This window comes from Phoenix dactylifera, chromosome 1, assembly GCF_009389715.1.
Source record: "Phoenix dactylifera cultivar Barhee BC4 chromosome 1, palm_55x_up_171113_PBpolish2nd_filt_p, whole genome shotgun sequence".
In the NCBI taxonomy this organism is placed as follows: domain Eukaryota; kingdom Viridiplantae; phylum Streptophyta; class Magnoliopsida; order Arecales; family Arecaceae; genus Phoenix; species Phoenix dactylifera.
Genome location: NC_052392.1, coordinates 33061688 through 33078892, shown reverse-complemented (window position 1 = coordinate 33078892; position 17205 = coordinate 33061688). Strand labels below are relative to the sequence as shown.

General features: G+C 38.7%; 1 protein-coding gene across 1 annotated transcript; it reads left to right on the top strand.

Annotated features, from left to right (window-relative positions):
* The first annotated feature begins 10609 nt into the window (after positions 1-10609).
* On the top strand, positions 10610-17205 carry LOC103721006 (ferroptosis suppressor protein 1-like). The gene is made up of 4 exons (XM_008811018.4): positions 10610-10899; positions 11828-12084; positions 14670-15121; positions 16054-17205. The coding sequence occupies exons 1-4, from the start codon at positions 10763-10765 to the stop codon at positions 16345-16347; spliced, it is 1140 nt and encodes a 379-aa protein (XP_008809240.1). The 5' UTR covers positions 10610-10762; the 3' UTR covers positions 16348-17205.

Genomic DNA, 17205 nt, shown 5'->3' with positions numbered 1-17205 from the left:
TGATGTAACATATGCAGCATTCTTTTAGCCATCAGTTTAGCAATAATTTTGCAGAGGGCAGTACATAAACTGATAGGATGATAATGAGACGGTAGCGATGCATTTGACCTCTTAGAGACAAGAGTAATAAGAGAGTGTTTTCTTGAGGCAGGCATAACATTTGACTCAAATATTGCTCAACTTCAAGGCACGCATCTTTGTAAATAATTGGCCAAAAATGTTTAAAAAAATACAGAGAGAAACCATCAGGGCTTGGAGCTCGATCATCTAATGTAGATCGCAAAGTGTTGTCAATCTCAATATCAGTAATTGGCCTAAGCAACATCTCATTATCAAACTCTAATAAAGTATAATTAGGAGGTGAAATCTCAATAGGATCTAAATCCTTCTCTTCCATCCTCTATCTTGAATTACAGAAACTGAATAGGTTATTTTCGATAGCAATGTCATCTTTGTTAGCTTTATTGTCTAAATGTTTGTCACTATATGCCCCCCTTCAAAAAAACAAAAGTAGCATGGCATAAAATGACAAAAATAACAGACCTAACAAGGAGTGGAGTTGGTGGCTTGCTGATGTCCAGACTGGGACCACCATTAGTGGCCAAAACCTTTGGAGCGAGGATCTACTATGGTGCGTGGTTTGCACTGAAGAGTACTGTGCCATGTACGACATATTGTTGTTGATAGTCGTCCATCTTCTGATGATGATCATCCAGTGTTGCACAACACTTTATAGTGCAAACCACACATTGCAGAGAATTCTTGATCAAACTTCTTTTATCATTAGACTACGTTTATTTGTTGGAAAAACATGGTGCGTGACCAACTTGTCTATCTCATATGTTAAACAAAACACCTTTCTTTCTATTATAGAAATATATTTGTGGTTCATGTTATGTACACAACAAGAACACTATCTCCATGTAATGCAAATAGTCTCAACTTGGAGGTGGTTTTAAAAAGAAACTCTATAATAGTGTGATAAAAGAAGAAGATGAAAGAAGAAGGAAAACAAGGGAGGAAGAAAATAAAATCCTCTGATTTGTATATAAATTACCCGCTTGCCATAGTATGTACAGAATGTATATATAAGCTTAACTATAACAGACTTTGAGTATGATAACAATTCTATAATAGACTTTGAGTATGATAATAAATCTATGAATATTGTAAGTTGGTTACATTAACATGCGTAAATAATTACCATGGAAAATTGGTGATACACCAAGTAATAAACAATGCTTATTAGGATAGAAACATATTATTTATTTGTTTCATGAAAAAATATATTTGTTACATCTTATGGTGCATATGAGCTTGTTAACATCTTAATTGACATGGCTTGAATATATTTTTTTGAAGAACTTTTAATTATTGTAAGAACCACTAACACCATTGACATTTAAGTATGAAAGGAGATGGACGTCATGCTTAGAAAGCAGTTGAAAATTTTAAATAATAACAATTGGAGAGCGCCCACTGAAACAGGATAATCCTATAGGAAAACATTTAAAAGAATGATCTATGATATAAAATATTTATGGATTAACATGTATACAAACACAAGAAGATAAAATAACTTGTAAACACAAGAAACAACAATTACAAATTAGTAGTGCTCCGATAATAACCCATGAGAATGTTTAAAAATAATGAACCATTGAATATTTAATTAGAAAACTAGAATAGGTGTTAAATGTTGTATGATAGTGAAAGGATACAAAGGAGTGGGCAGTCAAATACAATAAAGGGTAGGTATAGCATTAAAATTCAATTGGGACTTTGGAGCAAAATAATTGCATCTAGCATTTGACCCATATATCTCAAGAATGGAATAAAGAAGCCAGGCCAAATGGCCAATGAAATATAACTATCATATTTGGCATCACATGCAACTGAGCATTCACAAAATCAATGGTTACCTTTTTATTTTGCAATTGTTTTCTTTGAAGGGTAACAATTGCATATAAAATAATGGTATAAGTCACTGGAAGAGGCAACATCAATGTTCAATCTTATTCTTCGTTTGACTCTTTTTAACACTTTAAGCTTTTGAGATCAAGTAGTTGATCTGGAGTTCATCATACATAAGACTATTTGAAAACTGGATTTTTTTTTTTCTTGTTCTCTTCTTTTCTTAAATAGTAATTGCAGATACATAAAATGTATTTAGTAAAAATTAACCATAAATCAGAAATATAACTTTAAAAATTCTGTTCAAAAATTGAAATAAAGTTTTATTAAATATTCAAAAAAATTAAATTATAAAAACAAATGGACATACCTGGATCGGATTAGTGCTAGGCACTATTTAAACAGTAAAATTGACTCTCTCATCCAAGTGAATAGCGAGAATGCTTCTAAGGCACAGTTGATTCTAGCTCCATCTGAATAGCTTTCAGGTACTGTAGTATGAGCACATGAAAGTAGAGATATGATGATTCCTTCAATTGTTTAGAATGAACTTAAAAATAGTATATTGAAAGAATCATCCAAAGTTAGATAGAATTAAATTAATTTGAATTAATATTGTAAATATTGTATTGTATTAGGAATTGGAGTTATGTGTGACAACAAGATAGATTACTTAGAATTCAAGTTCCCATAGGAAAACAATTTTGGCATTAACCCCTAAAGCATTCCTTGGTTGAGGTCAATTGTCATAAATGAAAGAGCCCATATCATAGAATCTAGTAGAACCATGTATGTGTATTAATAGTGTCTAGTAGAAAGATCTTGATAAAATTAGAACTTACATTAAAAAGAATTGTTGTAGATTGCCCGGTAGCTAGCCTAACGAGTTAATTCATTAAAGAGCCTCCAATGGTTTTAAATCTAGTGGTTAAGCAAAATCAAATAAGACCTAGTAGAAAGATCTCTTTAGAGTTTGATGGTTCTGTTGCAAAAGGTTGTCCTAGGTTGCCAATAGCTAGCCCAATGGTCAACCTTTAGTTGTTGTAGGCTGCCAATAACTAGCATAGCGCTTTCTGACTCTTAGGAATATACTAATACTAGATTTGTGTGATTCATCCATCTTAGCCCAAAAAAAAAAAAGAAGAGCCTAGCGAGTCAATCCATAAAAGGATCTTGGATGGCTAGTAGCCTATAAATTAATGCTCATTAACTCTTACGGTAACCCAAAAATCAAACTTACTGTAGATATAAAATGTTTGCCAAAAAGTAAACTATAAACATGCAGCACGCACATGTAAAGTCAACCCACACTGCATCCGCACATATTACAACAACAAGCCATGTGTGTTCATAGTATTTAGCCCCAAAACCCAAAAATCCATATAGATTTCCCTGGCTGGAGATGGTGTAAATGTAATTAGACTTGAATTAATACATCCATTATGGGACTAAAATAAAAATCAATAAAAAATCTATAGTGCTTCAATATTTGAGCTTTTCTAGTTAAATCCAGTCTTTTGTCAAATGGCAAACGCCACCCGAAAAGCCTTTTGAGATCATGGAAAAATTTAAAAAATTAACTTAAGAATTGTCAAATAATTTAAACTTGACTAACAATATATACATATATTTGCACACATACATAAATATATATGCGTGTATGTATGTACGTAATATAAGAACGATGAAAAAAATGGAGAAATCATTAAAAAAAATTCATGCACAAAAAAAGAGGAGGGGGTACAGGGAGGTTGCATTAGTTTAGTATTTGTATTTTTTTTTCAATTACAGTTAGCTTTTTTAGCATTATATGCTACAAAAAGCTAATATTCCATGATATTTTTGAGATAGATGCATATCTGCAATTGTAGATAGCTCAATGACAATTATGTTTTATATGCTACTAGCCATGGATCCTCTACAACCAAGTCGTAAAAAATTCTTTACAATTTAGGTATGGGGCAAGTTTTTGTTGAGAAAATATTTGTTTAATATTTAAACTTAAATTTATCCAATTCAATGTTGATCTAGGAAGCATGAAATTGTTTACACCATTTTTATAGAAAGGCTTTAGTTTCAAGTTCTGCACATAACATCATTGGTTGAGCTGATGGATGCGGCTAAGGATAGCTATTATGGTATAGAGTCTATTATGATTGGTATAGTTTCATAAAATCAAAGTCAAGTCTCATATAGGGTAAGCTATGTACAACATATTTGCTTGAACTTTTTCCAACTTGTAACTCTTCCCATGGCTCTCCATCGGAGCCGGCGACGGATTCCACCCCTTTGCTCCATATAGGGAAACTTTGCCAATCCAGAGCCAGTGATGGTGGAGCGAAGTAGTCGCCAAGCCAACTTGAGCAAAGCTGAGTCGGACCAGAAGGATCTCGGTCGGCGGTCGATCTTCAGCCCCTGGTTGGCTACTGTGAAGATCTGGCAACCACAAGTTGCCAAGGGCGGGCATCGTCTGAGGAGAGGGTCTGACTCAACCCCGGATTCATTTGGGCTGGGCTCCTTCCCTTCCTGATCGAACTCACCACCCCCCAGGCCGAGCTTGCCCAGTTCTCTACCGGATTCAGACGGGTGGCAGAAGCCCTCCAAAGTGGCTCACCGCCGCTCACCGGAGAAGGAGAGGTCTACAGGCTAGAACTCCCGCCCTGACGGGCCTAGATCGAGTTTGACCCACTTGCAGAACTGGGCTCGCCAAAAGGGTTCAATTCCAGTGGATTGGAGATCCCGATGGACGATATGGGCTCGGGGTGGTCACTGCTGAAGCAGCCCAGAAGCCCGTCCTCGATCCGGGCTCAAATGGTCATGAACGGACCGGAGAAGGCCCAAACCTGGGCTTTGGAGGCCTGGTGGAGGCATCGCGACCTGCTATCCCTTTGGGTAGCCCGCCTGCGCCGGAGGAGGAGATGCCTGCCTCCCCCCAGCCGTGAAGCTCATCCCCGGATCCGAGCTACCGTCGCCCCCCGCCCGGGACGTCCGATCGTGATTCCACCCCGTTGGTCGGGTCATAGTTCGGTTGATTCGGCGCGACCTGGGAGCCAGAACCCACCCCCCCCGGTCGTCGACTGGCCCGTTCCTCCCGTATTGGACCGCTCGGTGCTCCGCCCTCTTCTCCGGCGACTGCGTCTAGGCCGCAGGCCCCCCTTCCACCCGCTGGTGATGCCGTGATTGCGGAGGGGTGTGGGCTTCCGAAGGCCCCAACCTACCCAACTCGGTCGGACTCAGGCGCAACTCCGGTTTCGCCGGCCACCGCCTCAAGGGTGGAGGTTGGAGGTGAGAAGACACTATCCCACTCTTGCTCCCGCCGCGGGGGTGGGGTGGGGGGCGTGCGTTGGAGTTAGGCGATGCTAATGGATGATTGCACTCAGTACGTTATAGTGGAAATATTAAAATTGGACGTTTTTCTTGGTTTTTATCTAGTGTCTACGCTAGCACATCAGCGTTGAGTGCTCCAGGACGTCCCTGTATGATTGATCAAGGCATTATGATCTTAGTGGTCGGTGATTTTAACTACATTTAGGGACCTTAGGAGAAGAGAGAGAATATACCTTTCTCTCACAAAGTTGGAACTGGAGAATTTTATGACTTCATCATAGGGAATGATTTGATTGGCCTCGGCTTCTCTAGACCTAGGTTCACCTGGTGCAACAACCGATTGAAAAGTGCTAGGGTCTGGAAACGGATTGACAGAGCTTTGCTATGGTTGACTGAGTTCAGCGGTTCCCTGGGCATCAGGTGCGCCATTTTCCTCGGATTGCCTCTGACCACCACCCTATGCTTATTTGCACCGAGTCTATTGTTTCTTATCGCAACTCCCTTCTAGTTCGAGAAGTTATGGATCTCCTACCCCAAGTCTAGGAATATTGTGAAGGGTGTTTGGAGGATTTTAGTGCGTGGTGAAGCTATGTACCAGGTGACATGTAGATTGGAGTTGCTCAAGAGAAGGCTCCGTCAATGGAATTGGGTAGATATGGACAACATCTTCAGGAGCTAGAGGAGGTTGAGGCACCCATATCTGACCTTTAGTTGAGGGAGGACCAAGATGGTGGGCTCTCACTAGCTGAGGTGAGTGAGCATTGGAGGATATTATCCACCCATCACTCCTTCGATAGTAGGAGGTGTTGTGGTGGCAGAAGTCAAGAGTTCGGTAAATCAGGAGGAAGATAAGAATACCGGATTCTTCCACCAATCCATGAGGACAACGAGGAGGGCAGCATGTGCAAGATTCTCTCCTTTTTCAGGTCTAGGTGGATGGATAGGTTGGAAGGGATGGGTCTTTCTCTTGCCTCCCTCCCGATATGGTGGTCTATGGTTTGGAGAATGGTGCCCTGATTGTGGATGTGTTGATGGAGGAGGTTTGGAAGGCACTTTGGTTGATGGTAGAGGATAGAATGCCTAGGCCAAGCGGTTTTCCGCCCCCATTCTTTATGAGATACTGTCCCATTATTCGTCATGAGGTAGTGGAGGCTATCTAACAGTTTTTTGCCACTAGAAGTATGCTGGATTCATGAAAGTACCTTTATCACTTTGATTCCGAAGAGGCTGAATGCTTCGACACCTAGTCACTTTAGGCCGATCAGCTTGTGCACGACCCTATATAAGGCAGTAGCTAAGATCATGGTAGCTAGGATGAAGCCCATGCAACCTTATTAGTCTGGAGCAAGGGGCTTTTGTGTAAGGGGGAGGGGGGGTAGCATTTCTGACAATATACTCTTTGCCTAGGATTTTATGCATAACTTGAAGAGAGCCTCGGTCCGCCAAAGTCCCATGCCATCAAGCTAGACATGTAGAGAGCTTACAATCGGATGCATTGGGACTTCCTCTAGCTTTTTTTGAGGTGCTTTGGGGTCCATGGCAAGTGGATCGGCTGGATCCTTGGTTGTATCTGCTCTCCATCCTTTGTCATCTTGGTCAATGACACCCTGACAGACTTCCTCCACTCCTCTATGGGTTTGCCCTCTCTCCCTCTATTTATTAATCATTTGTGCTGACACTTTGTCCCGAGTGATCTATGCTGCAACCCTGTATCAAGCCTTTGAGGCCTACTCTCCCAATCCAGGGGCCCAGCTGGTATTGCAATTGCTTTTTGCATATGATTGTCTCTTGCTGAGTTGGGATTCGGTGCGGATGGCCTTACTTTTCACGAGGATCCTAGAGGGATATTGCTTGGTATCGGGCTAGAATGTGAAGCTTTACAAGTTTACCATCTTGTTTAGCCCTCAAAAGTAAAGCTTCGGATCAAGTGTGCTATTAGAGAGTGTCTGGGGATCACAAAGCATATCTGATCTTAGAGCTACCTTGGTGTGCCTATATCTGGGCGGAGGCTCAAGCATGAAACTAGTGCATGTTCTAACCAGTGCATTAAAAATAAATAGTTTGAAAGATTGCTTTCCACCGGACTTAAATGAGTAAGTGCCTTATTATGTTTTGCTAATTTTATGAAAGGAAAGTATAAATCGACATTAATTTTATGCTAATGAATTGTTCAAAGACAAAAGTTTAATAGAGTTATTCTAGATAAAAGGATTTCATGCTCAGTTGTGTGCATCATTCACTAAACAACTGTTGGTTATTTGATCTCTAAATAAAGTTGGAGCTCTTAACTACAGCTAGTTAATTCTCTAAACAAATGCATGAAAGTAAAGAAGAAGAGTTTTTAATTTATATCGAATGTAATCATGACTAATATTGCTATCTAAACTGGGATTAGTGCTTCCATTTAGCAATAAATGGAGAAAAAAAATGACTAAGCCTGCATCTCACACTCATAACCTCTACTTTCAAATCCACACACCTAATCTACATTAAGAACTTACACTTTCAGAGCTGGACAATGAGCCACATTCCCACAAACATAATCACTTTCGAGATAAGACTGGAAGTATCCACAGCTATCTAAGATCTAATTTGGAGGAGATTTTTTCAAAATAAAAGAAGAGAGAGAGAGAGAGAGAGAGAGAGAGAGAGAGAGAGATGGACATTTAGGCTTCCCAAAATGCATACTTCACATCCCTCTTCCATCCTATTTCTTCTCTTGAGTGATGCGCTGAATGGAAGATAAAACAAACAGGTAAAAAATTATAAGTTGATATAACTTTTCTTATGTACTTAGAATATGGTCTTTTGTGCCCAAGAGAGAAGGAGCAAGATGTTACTAGTGGGCAATTTGTGATATTGCATCACTCTGTCATTTTCTTTTTTCTGGATGGAACTCTACTTGAATATTAAATGGAGCGGTTTACATTATTGTATTGCTGTCATTGTTTCTATCATATCAGTTTTAGAATGAATAACTATATAAATATTTTAATAATTCCTTCCTCACATTTATCATTTTTCCAAATTTTTAGTTATCTAATATTTTATATCTCTGCCAAAGTTTCATAATTTTTATGAATCCAAATGTTTATCTCCACACAAGTTTCTCCCAAATGCCAATTTAATGACTTGAACCAAGTCCATATGCTCAAGATTACTATGGTCCATTTTTGATGCACTCTTTCTTGAAAATTGTTGGATATTTTTTTTGGCTCTAAAAGATGATGTTGATTCATACTTTGACCAAAATGCGATAAATCAATTTGACAAAAAAGTAATATTTTAGAGCTAGATAAAAATATATACAAACTTTTTTCAGAATGATGGTTGAGTTTATGTAATACTAGATCAAATCCCTCTTAACCCCCTTAAAATTAGTGCATGTTCATTTGCAATCAATTAGCAACTAAACAAGGGTTTGAAAGTGCTGAGAATAAGGGAGGTGTTTGTGAATCTTTATGTTGATCCAGAAATTTCAATGTAAAAGTGCAAATAATCCACAAACATGTCTTGCATATGAAGTGGATGACAAAAAAAGATTTTTAAAGATCCAATAAAATCTCTCCTCTTAATCAACAACTTTTTATGAACTGTCACCGACCACCACTAAAATCTAAGCAACTAATTGAGGTTCAACAATGAAAACACATGGATCTTATACCAAATTCCATCTTGGTTTGGAATATTTTTGTATGAATCTAAAACATTTTTAATATTGGCCACAACTAGCCAACACAGAGCATTGCTATGAATCAAATTAGTACCTAATATTATTTTCACGTGGGATTAATGTGATTCATGAAGATGGGGCTATTTGTATGAGATTAATATTAGTTCCATATTTAAAAAATAAACACCTCCTCTTGCGTCAGTCCTAAAAAATTTAAGAACTACGAAGATAAAATCATTGCCAAATAGCACCATAACATAAATTGGAACTCTAATCTTAAAAATGTTTTCTTTCCAAGGTCTAGTTTCTACGGCCATTAATATCATTAGAAATAAAGGTTGTAGACTCTTTCCAATCATCCAAAGCAAGTCTTGAATAGCCTTTGATCTATTGCACTTGCTACTATTAGGGAGTTGGGGTCTACTCTAATTCAACATTGAACCAGAGAAATCCAATTTGTTGATCGCAGCTATCCATGAATTATACAATGGTCATGATTGAGAAGGTCCAATGTGGTACACGGGGCAGTAGGCTGCATTGCTTGCCGTCTCAATTACAGTTATTGTATATTGCATGAAGAGTGATAATTGCGAGACTAGGTCTCTCTACTGCAATCCCGTTCTGAAAAAGAACTCGGCTTTATCTTACAAGCTTGTAATTAGGTTTTTATAGCCATATCTGATATAACTTGGAACTGATGTATGCTGACAAGGCGAATCAACCGATAAAAACTTGCTTTCTAGTTATAGGCTGACTACTCAAAGCTTGCTATGTGGCCGATTAAAAAGACATGCGGCGAGTGCTCCGTATTTGAAACTCTTCTCATAGCTGATAACAATTTGGTCATAATAGGTAACTGTTTCCTAACAAATGCGATACCTGAGCAAATCCTGTGATCGAGAAACATGAGTGAGATTCAAGGGTGAGATCATAGTTTTTTGTTTTATCAACCAGCATATAGCTTATAGGATCCGACCCTTGCATATAATGTTGTATTTTTGGGGCCCTCCAAATAAATTCTCTTTTGACTTTCTTATCCTATCTTTTTGCTTCTTTTAATTCTCCTTTTGTTTTTGAGAGTTGCGTTTGACTTAGACATTGGAGGATCCCCCACCAGATGCGCTCTGGTGGATGGATTTCTTTTTTTTGTTGTTGTTGTTGTTTTAGATTGAAGTTAGCAACAGAACACAGTATGGAGTCGTGCCTCTATCATTTAATGCTGACTTGTAGATGCTCAACATCGAGATTATCGTTGATTAAGTGTAGCAGCCACCAATGCATCGTCATGGAAGCATGCATCTATGCCATCTGATCTCTCTGATTTGGATGACAGACGAGCCAAGATCTCAAACAACCTCCACCAACTGCATGTAGGTCGGACCGGTTTCTAGTAGCAACACTATCTGTCCGTCCCATGATGACTCATCATAGCCAGAGAAGGAGACACCAAATCAAAATCCCAACCAGATACCAAATTTTAACCACATTAATTCAAATTTAGTCTGATTATGAAAGTTCATCATCTAGACTCGATTATTTTGGGCAAATTCAGAACGGGTTGGCGGGCCCACAACCAGAAAACTGCTATAATCTGGAATAGAAAGCACAGATCACACGTGTCCAAATTTACCCAACGCAGCATGACGTCCAAACAAAGCGGCGTTCTTTTCGCGCTCTCCATGTCCGAATGGTCTTCTGTTCACCAACCACCCCGTTCTCTCTTCCCTCCCGACGAGAGAGGGAGAGAAGGGGGAATAAAGAGAGCGGGGAAGGGCTTCTGGCTCTGGGATCGGGCTCTCCTCGTTCGTCAGGAAACCCGGAAGCCCTAGCGAGGGCATATCTCCATTTATGTTGTCTTCGTCGGCCGCCATGACTGGAGTGGGACGGTACGAGAGGAGGAGGGTGGTCGTGGTGGGCGGAGGCGTCGCGGGTGCTCTTCTCGCCAAGACCATCCAATTCTACGCGGATGTGGTCCTCATCGATCCGTAAGCATCTCTTTCCCTCTTCTTTTCTTTGCTTCTTTTTGGTTTAGGGGAATGGATTGGTGATATTTGATGGCAAAGTTACTTTCTTGTTGCGAATTAGGGCATCATCTTATTGGCGGTTGTTTCAAGAAGCCATTTTGATCCGGTTTTGGGAAATGAGTGGTTAGAAAATCATCGATTTTTTGATTTTTTGATTAAATGGCCGGAATTTTTTAAGGAGTTTTCCATGTACCAATATTCTTTGCCAATGGGGAATTAGTCATGTGTTTGCCACCTCTCTACTGAATGGTTTTGCTGGGGAGGGATTCTAATTTTGACTCAGAAAGGTGGTGCTTCCACCTATGTCCTATGCAATAGCACAATAAACTGAGCGGTACAGATTATACCGTACCATATCAATTTGGTACCAGTACAGTACACGGTATGGAGGACATATCAATACTCGGTATGCCGAACCAACCTTCATACTAGATGTACCGATATATTGAGAAGGTGGCACCTATTCGGAGCCTGATACCAAGAAGGCGTACCTTGGCTTCTACCATTATGCTCAAAGAAAGTGAGGAAAAAAAAGTGGGAAAAACATACATTATACTGGTAGTGAGATGAATAATAGTCAATGTTAGTTTTTACAAATAATTGCTCGCAGTTTTTTTCAGCTTCATTAGGCCTTTTCTAATTTGACCTTCAACACTATTATTTTGTTTCTACACACTAGCAATTGAGGCATCTGCTGATCTTCTTTGCATGTGACCGTATTGGAGGTTTTGTGTTCCTCTTCTTTATGTTCCACTCAATTGTCCCCATGGAGAGCACATCATAATGTGTTGTTGTAAGTTAGAAATGTAAAAAATTTCTTGTATATGGCTTTTAATTTCTATCTTACATCGGTGTATTTAATAGTTTTCCTTTGTTCTTCTGTTATTAGAAAGGAATACTTTGAGATCCCCTGGGCAAACTTGAGATCAAAAGTGGAGCCATCAGTTGCAGAGAAAACGATAATCAACCATTTTGATTACTTAGTTAATGGAAAAATAATCACATCCTCTGCAATTAATGTTACTGAAACGGAGGTGGTAACTGCAGAGGGTCGTAAGGTGGTGTATGAACATCTTGTTATAGCTACTGGTCATGCAACTAACACTCCCAGATGCAGGAGAGACAGGCTTGAACAGTTTCAAGAAGGTATGTACTTATGTAAGTTGTTTGCTTTCTTCACATGTATTTTTGAAAATTATCATGCTTCACAGAGACACCTTTGGTCGAAAATTTTATTCACAGCAAAACATTTTTCCACCCTCGTCCCGGTTCTGTCTGCTGGATAGCCTATCCAAACACTATATAGAAGTGCCAGTAATTCCTGAGTTTTGTAACCCCAGAATATCCTTATCAGTTTTGATGAACTTTATCTAATTCAACTCAGTTCTAGTTTAACTAGATTACCTACTCTCTTACTAAGATAGGATGATGTAACTTTAGCAAAACTATTAATAAACTGAATTTCTCCCTTAAAACATGGACCCTATCGTCATCCTGACTAGTATAAGGAATTTGGGATCTATAGCCTTAGGCCTACCAAAACCCCATAGAAAAGTGATTCAAGAGCACTAGCGCATATTTTTTTGTCCCTATATGTCACTCAGATCTTATCGACTCTAGGTGTAGATTTAGGACCTCATCCAAAAAGGCTGACCAAAAGATATTGTTTGGGGCCATTGGCCTTTCGTAAGTACAGAAAACCTCGTTAAGCCACACCAATATGAGACTGTACACAGGTGCCCACGTGTGTCATCACACACTCTCCCTATTTAGACGCTCACACCCTTGCTAGGGAAAGGGTCCAATGAAAAATAGCAGGACTGGCTTAGGGTCAACCCCATAAAGGCCTGTGTTGCAGTATCTTCTAGTGACATGGGTCAGCTATAATACCATCCTCAAAAGTGCTGGCTAGAAAATTAATAATTAAAATCCTTGGCCCTGCTCAGCCAATGCACAGTAATGTGGGAATAAACACAAGGCCATGCAGTTCCTCACACTAGGGCTATTAGGATGTATCCAAGGCATCAACCATATCCTGTATAAAGCTTTATAAGCTTGCATTTTCACCTTATTATACCTCAAATATATCTTCATAGACATTGTAAAACACCCAAGACTCTTCGGCAATGGACTGCACTTGAAAAATCAAATTCATACTTTTGAGTGTCCGTTAGTCACATTGAAGCATCAAAAGTTTTGGGAATCATGGAACAAAGTGCAACTTGTTTCCTTCCCTTGAATGGTTCCCTACATATTGTTTTACTAGAACTGGATTTCTATTTCAAACTTGAGCTCTATATTTTGCTTGCAACAGACATCAAAGGACCCCAGATTCAATATAGCCAAGAATTTTCTGATTCCAAGCACAAGATCGGTGTTTATGAAATCTGGCCATCTAGTTCCCAGAATGCCTTTAGTCAATTTACAAACTATTTTTAATAGTCCTCAATAATCAGTTCTCTTTGTGGTCAGAATTGACCAGATACTTCATTTATCATCTGATTTACCTACCAGAGATTAGGGCTACTAATCTATCAATTGAGTGGTTCTGATCTACATTTCCTCCCAGTAACGCAGCATCACGTTCATTAATGTGGCATAGTGACATAGCAGTTAGCCAAGCTACATTAAAGAATGTTATACATTGCAACTCTAATCCCCTTCTGGCATTGCACTGATGTGGCACCTGATGATCGTGACCCTCAAGAATCACACCTATTCAGTCCTGTTATGCTAGATGGTGAATAAAGTGCCACCGCATAACATTACTCTGTGTCAAAGGCCCGCCTCTTTACTCAACCATACATAGGTGATAGGAAATTCTTTTATTCCATGATTATACCCTTGGACTTGATATAAGAAATAAGAATAAGAATACGAAAGATATAAGACAAAGCAGTTCTACAGAAATGTGCCAATATTTGTTCCATGTGAATTTTTATATCCAAATGCCTCTCTACCTCAACAACCCAAACATGAAAATATATAAACCATCCCACAAGTTAACAATGAAAATCAAGACTAATTGCTCTTATATATCTCCTCTCTTTATCTTTTAAAATTGCTGGTTCATGAACCATTAAATGTCTTGATTACACATGCATAAGCACATCTATTTTACTACCATTAAAAATATGGCATGTCATGCCACTTCTTAAAATTCTCTTAATCATAACTGAGCTTGTTCGAATATGACAGAAATATTTTAATACATAGATATTTACTCTCTCTCTCTCTATTTAATAGTTGGGAAAATGCTAGTTGATTATAATATATTTACTCTCTCTCTCTCTCTCTCTCTCTCTCTCTCACGCGCACAGCAAATTTCCCTCTAGAAACTGAGCCATGTCAAATTCTTTGATTAGGATGTACGGTAAACAAATCTATCAGATTTTGAATTGCTTATTTATGTTTGGTCCACCTTACAAATGCATATTATTATACATGTGTGCATTTGCTTATCTTCATTTTTTACATGAACATAATAATGTATATATAAGTCCAGGGAAACCCACATATTATTGAGATTTATCTATGATATATGCTTATCTTGAGCTAAATACCAGTTGTATATCTCCTTCAGGAGAGAAGCTTCTGAACATTATCCTTTAAGCTGGTTGGTACAGAATGGTTCAGAAGATTCAATTGGAATTAGATCAACTTTGTTATGTATAAGCAAATCTGGAATACTCGATACCATGCCCTTCTTATAAGCTAAATCTCAATTTCAGAAAATACGAAGATAAAAAATTCTGGTTCTATTCTAATCATTGGAGGTGGACCAACGGGCGTTGAACTTGCTGCTGAGATTGCAGTTGACTACCCAGAGAAGAAGGTCACTCTAGTTCATAGTGGACCAAGATTGCTGGAGTTTATAGGACAGAGAGCTGCCAACAAGACATTGCATTGGTTAAAATCAAAGAATGTTGAAGTGCTTTTGGACCAGTCAGTTGATATTGACTCTATATCAGAGGCTGATCGAGTGTTTAAAACTTCAACTGGAGAAACCATAACAGCTGATTGCTACTTTTATTGCGTGGACAGACCACTAAGTTCATCATGGCTACAAAATTCTGTGTTAAAAGATTGCCTCGACGAGAATGGAAGATTGATGGTTGATGAGCACTTAAGAGTCAAAGGCCAAAAGAATATTTTTGCCATTGGAGACATAACTGATGTTCCTGTATGTGTGGCTCTCTACCTCTCATTTATGTCAAGCACATTATAGCATTCTTGCATTTCGGCAGTTTACCATTTAATTTTAATTAGAGGACATGTCTATCTGTTCTTCTGACCTGTTGAACATCAGGCTTAACACATTTTGCCATACATAAGTTTTCTTTCAGTAGCAAAACATATGCCTTCAAACAAAATTTCGAAAGAAGTCCCTTTTGAAACTTGGATTAGCTGGATTACCATGTTACTGTTCATCTTTATAAGCTACAGCCATACCTGTCATTACATAAAACTCAAATTTGCATGATTGCACATGATTTGAATGTTCTCACATTTTATCGTTAAATTGTCTCCCCCCGTTAGATGACTGAGCATCCTGCACATGCACACAGAAATAGAGAAATAGATATGCACATTCATATATACATACTATACAAACATGCGTACGTATAAATATACATTTAATGTTTCTCTTTCAAATTGTCTTTCAATCTATTCGGTTGCAAATTTGATAAATATATTAGTTTTAATATTATTTTACTATATGTGTTCCCACCCCTTGTTCTGTCAGGTTGGAATTGAATGTTATCCACTTCTTAACGTAGTTTCTATGATAAAAATTTATACATGCAGTATTATCAGATAGTTATATATAGTAGGACCAGTCCTTATTTTCTTGGAGTTTCAATTAAATGAACTTTGTTTGCCAAGTTGCACAATCTGTGTCACAAGGGTGTTTGGCTGCTTTCCTTCATATCTATTTACGTAGAACAAAATGGAGGGAATTTTTTCCGATACCAAAGTTGTAAAAAGGATCTCAAAGGACTTCCTTTGAGAATTAATTTGATGGGAATGAATTACAAAGATCAAGCTTTGAAAAGAATTCTCCACTGTTATCTATGTTCCATCCATATGACATTAATTGGTTTTTGCGGGCAGGAGATTAAACAAGGATTCTTTGCACAGAGACATGCAATGGTGGTTGCAAAGAACTTGAAGTTGCTGATCAATGGGCCTAAAGAGAGTACGCTGGCCAAGTATAAGCCTGCAACAACCATGGCAATGGTTTCACTGGGAAGGAAGGATGCTGTGGCGCAGTTACCATTCATGACAATGATTGGATTCCTACCAGGATTCATCAAATCCAAGGACTTGTTTGTTCACAGGACGAGGCAGCAAATGGGGCTGGACCGTTGTCGTCCTTCATCAATATTGACCCCTTCATCAATATAGAGATGGGGAGCTCTTCACTGATCCATTAAGAACATGAATACATCAATAGATAAATAAAAAGCCCTAGGTACCAGGGCCAACCAACAAGAAAGGAAGAGGGAAGAAGAGGATGGGACAAGAGAATACAAGCTGGAAATGTTGGGTCTCTCTGAAAACTCTTTAAGAAACTTTTCTGAGGTTCCTCCTTCAGAACCAACACACAGAAGAGCATATTATGAACCATAGTTCTCAAGATTTCCTCATATATTCTATCATTATTATTAAAATTCCTGTCCTTTTTCTTTCGAGCCATGGGATCTAAACCAGAGCCAGCATGAGGATGTCCCAGGCCAGTTTTATGAGGGACTGCTCCATTTATATATACTTGGACACTGGTGATTCTGAGCATGAATCAGTAATTATAGATGATTATGTTGGCAAGGGTCTCAGTTATGTATGATACTATAAAACCAGCATTTTATTAGTGGTAATGCTATTGATTTGCTTGCTCCTGGTGTGCTTTTTGGTTTATGTGACACCCTGGTCTGACATCTTGAATGGGGTGTTTATTCTCTTATTCGCATACAGCATATACTATGTTCCTTGGACAGTCTTGTGTAAGTGCACCTAGCATGGCTTGAGGCTCTCACCCTAACTTCCTATCAAAGTTTGGAGAACATGTGGAGAGGCTCAATTTTGTTGTTGCTAGATCCTCGCTGCTCCAACCTAAAAGAAAATGGGCATTTAAGAAAACTGGAGTAGAATTTGTCTGTCTTGTTATTTTGTTGTTCCCAACTTGTAAGTCTATAGTTTGAACATAGTAAAGTGGCTTATGTTAATTTTCCATTGTATTTGCTCCTTTGTTAAATGGAAATTTCT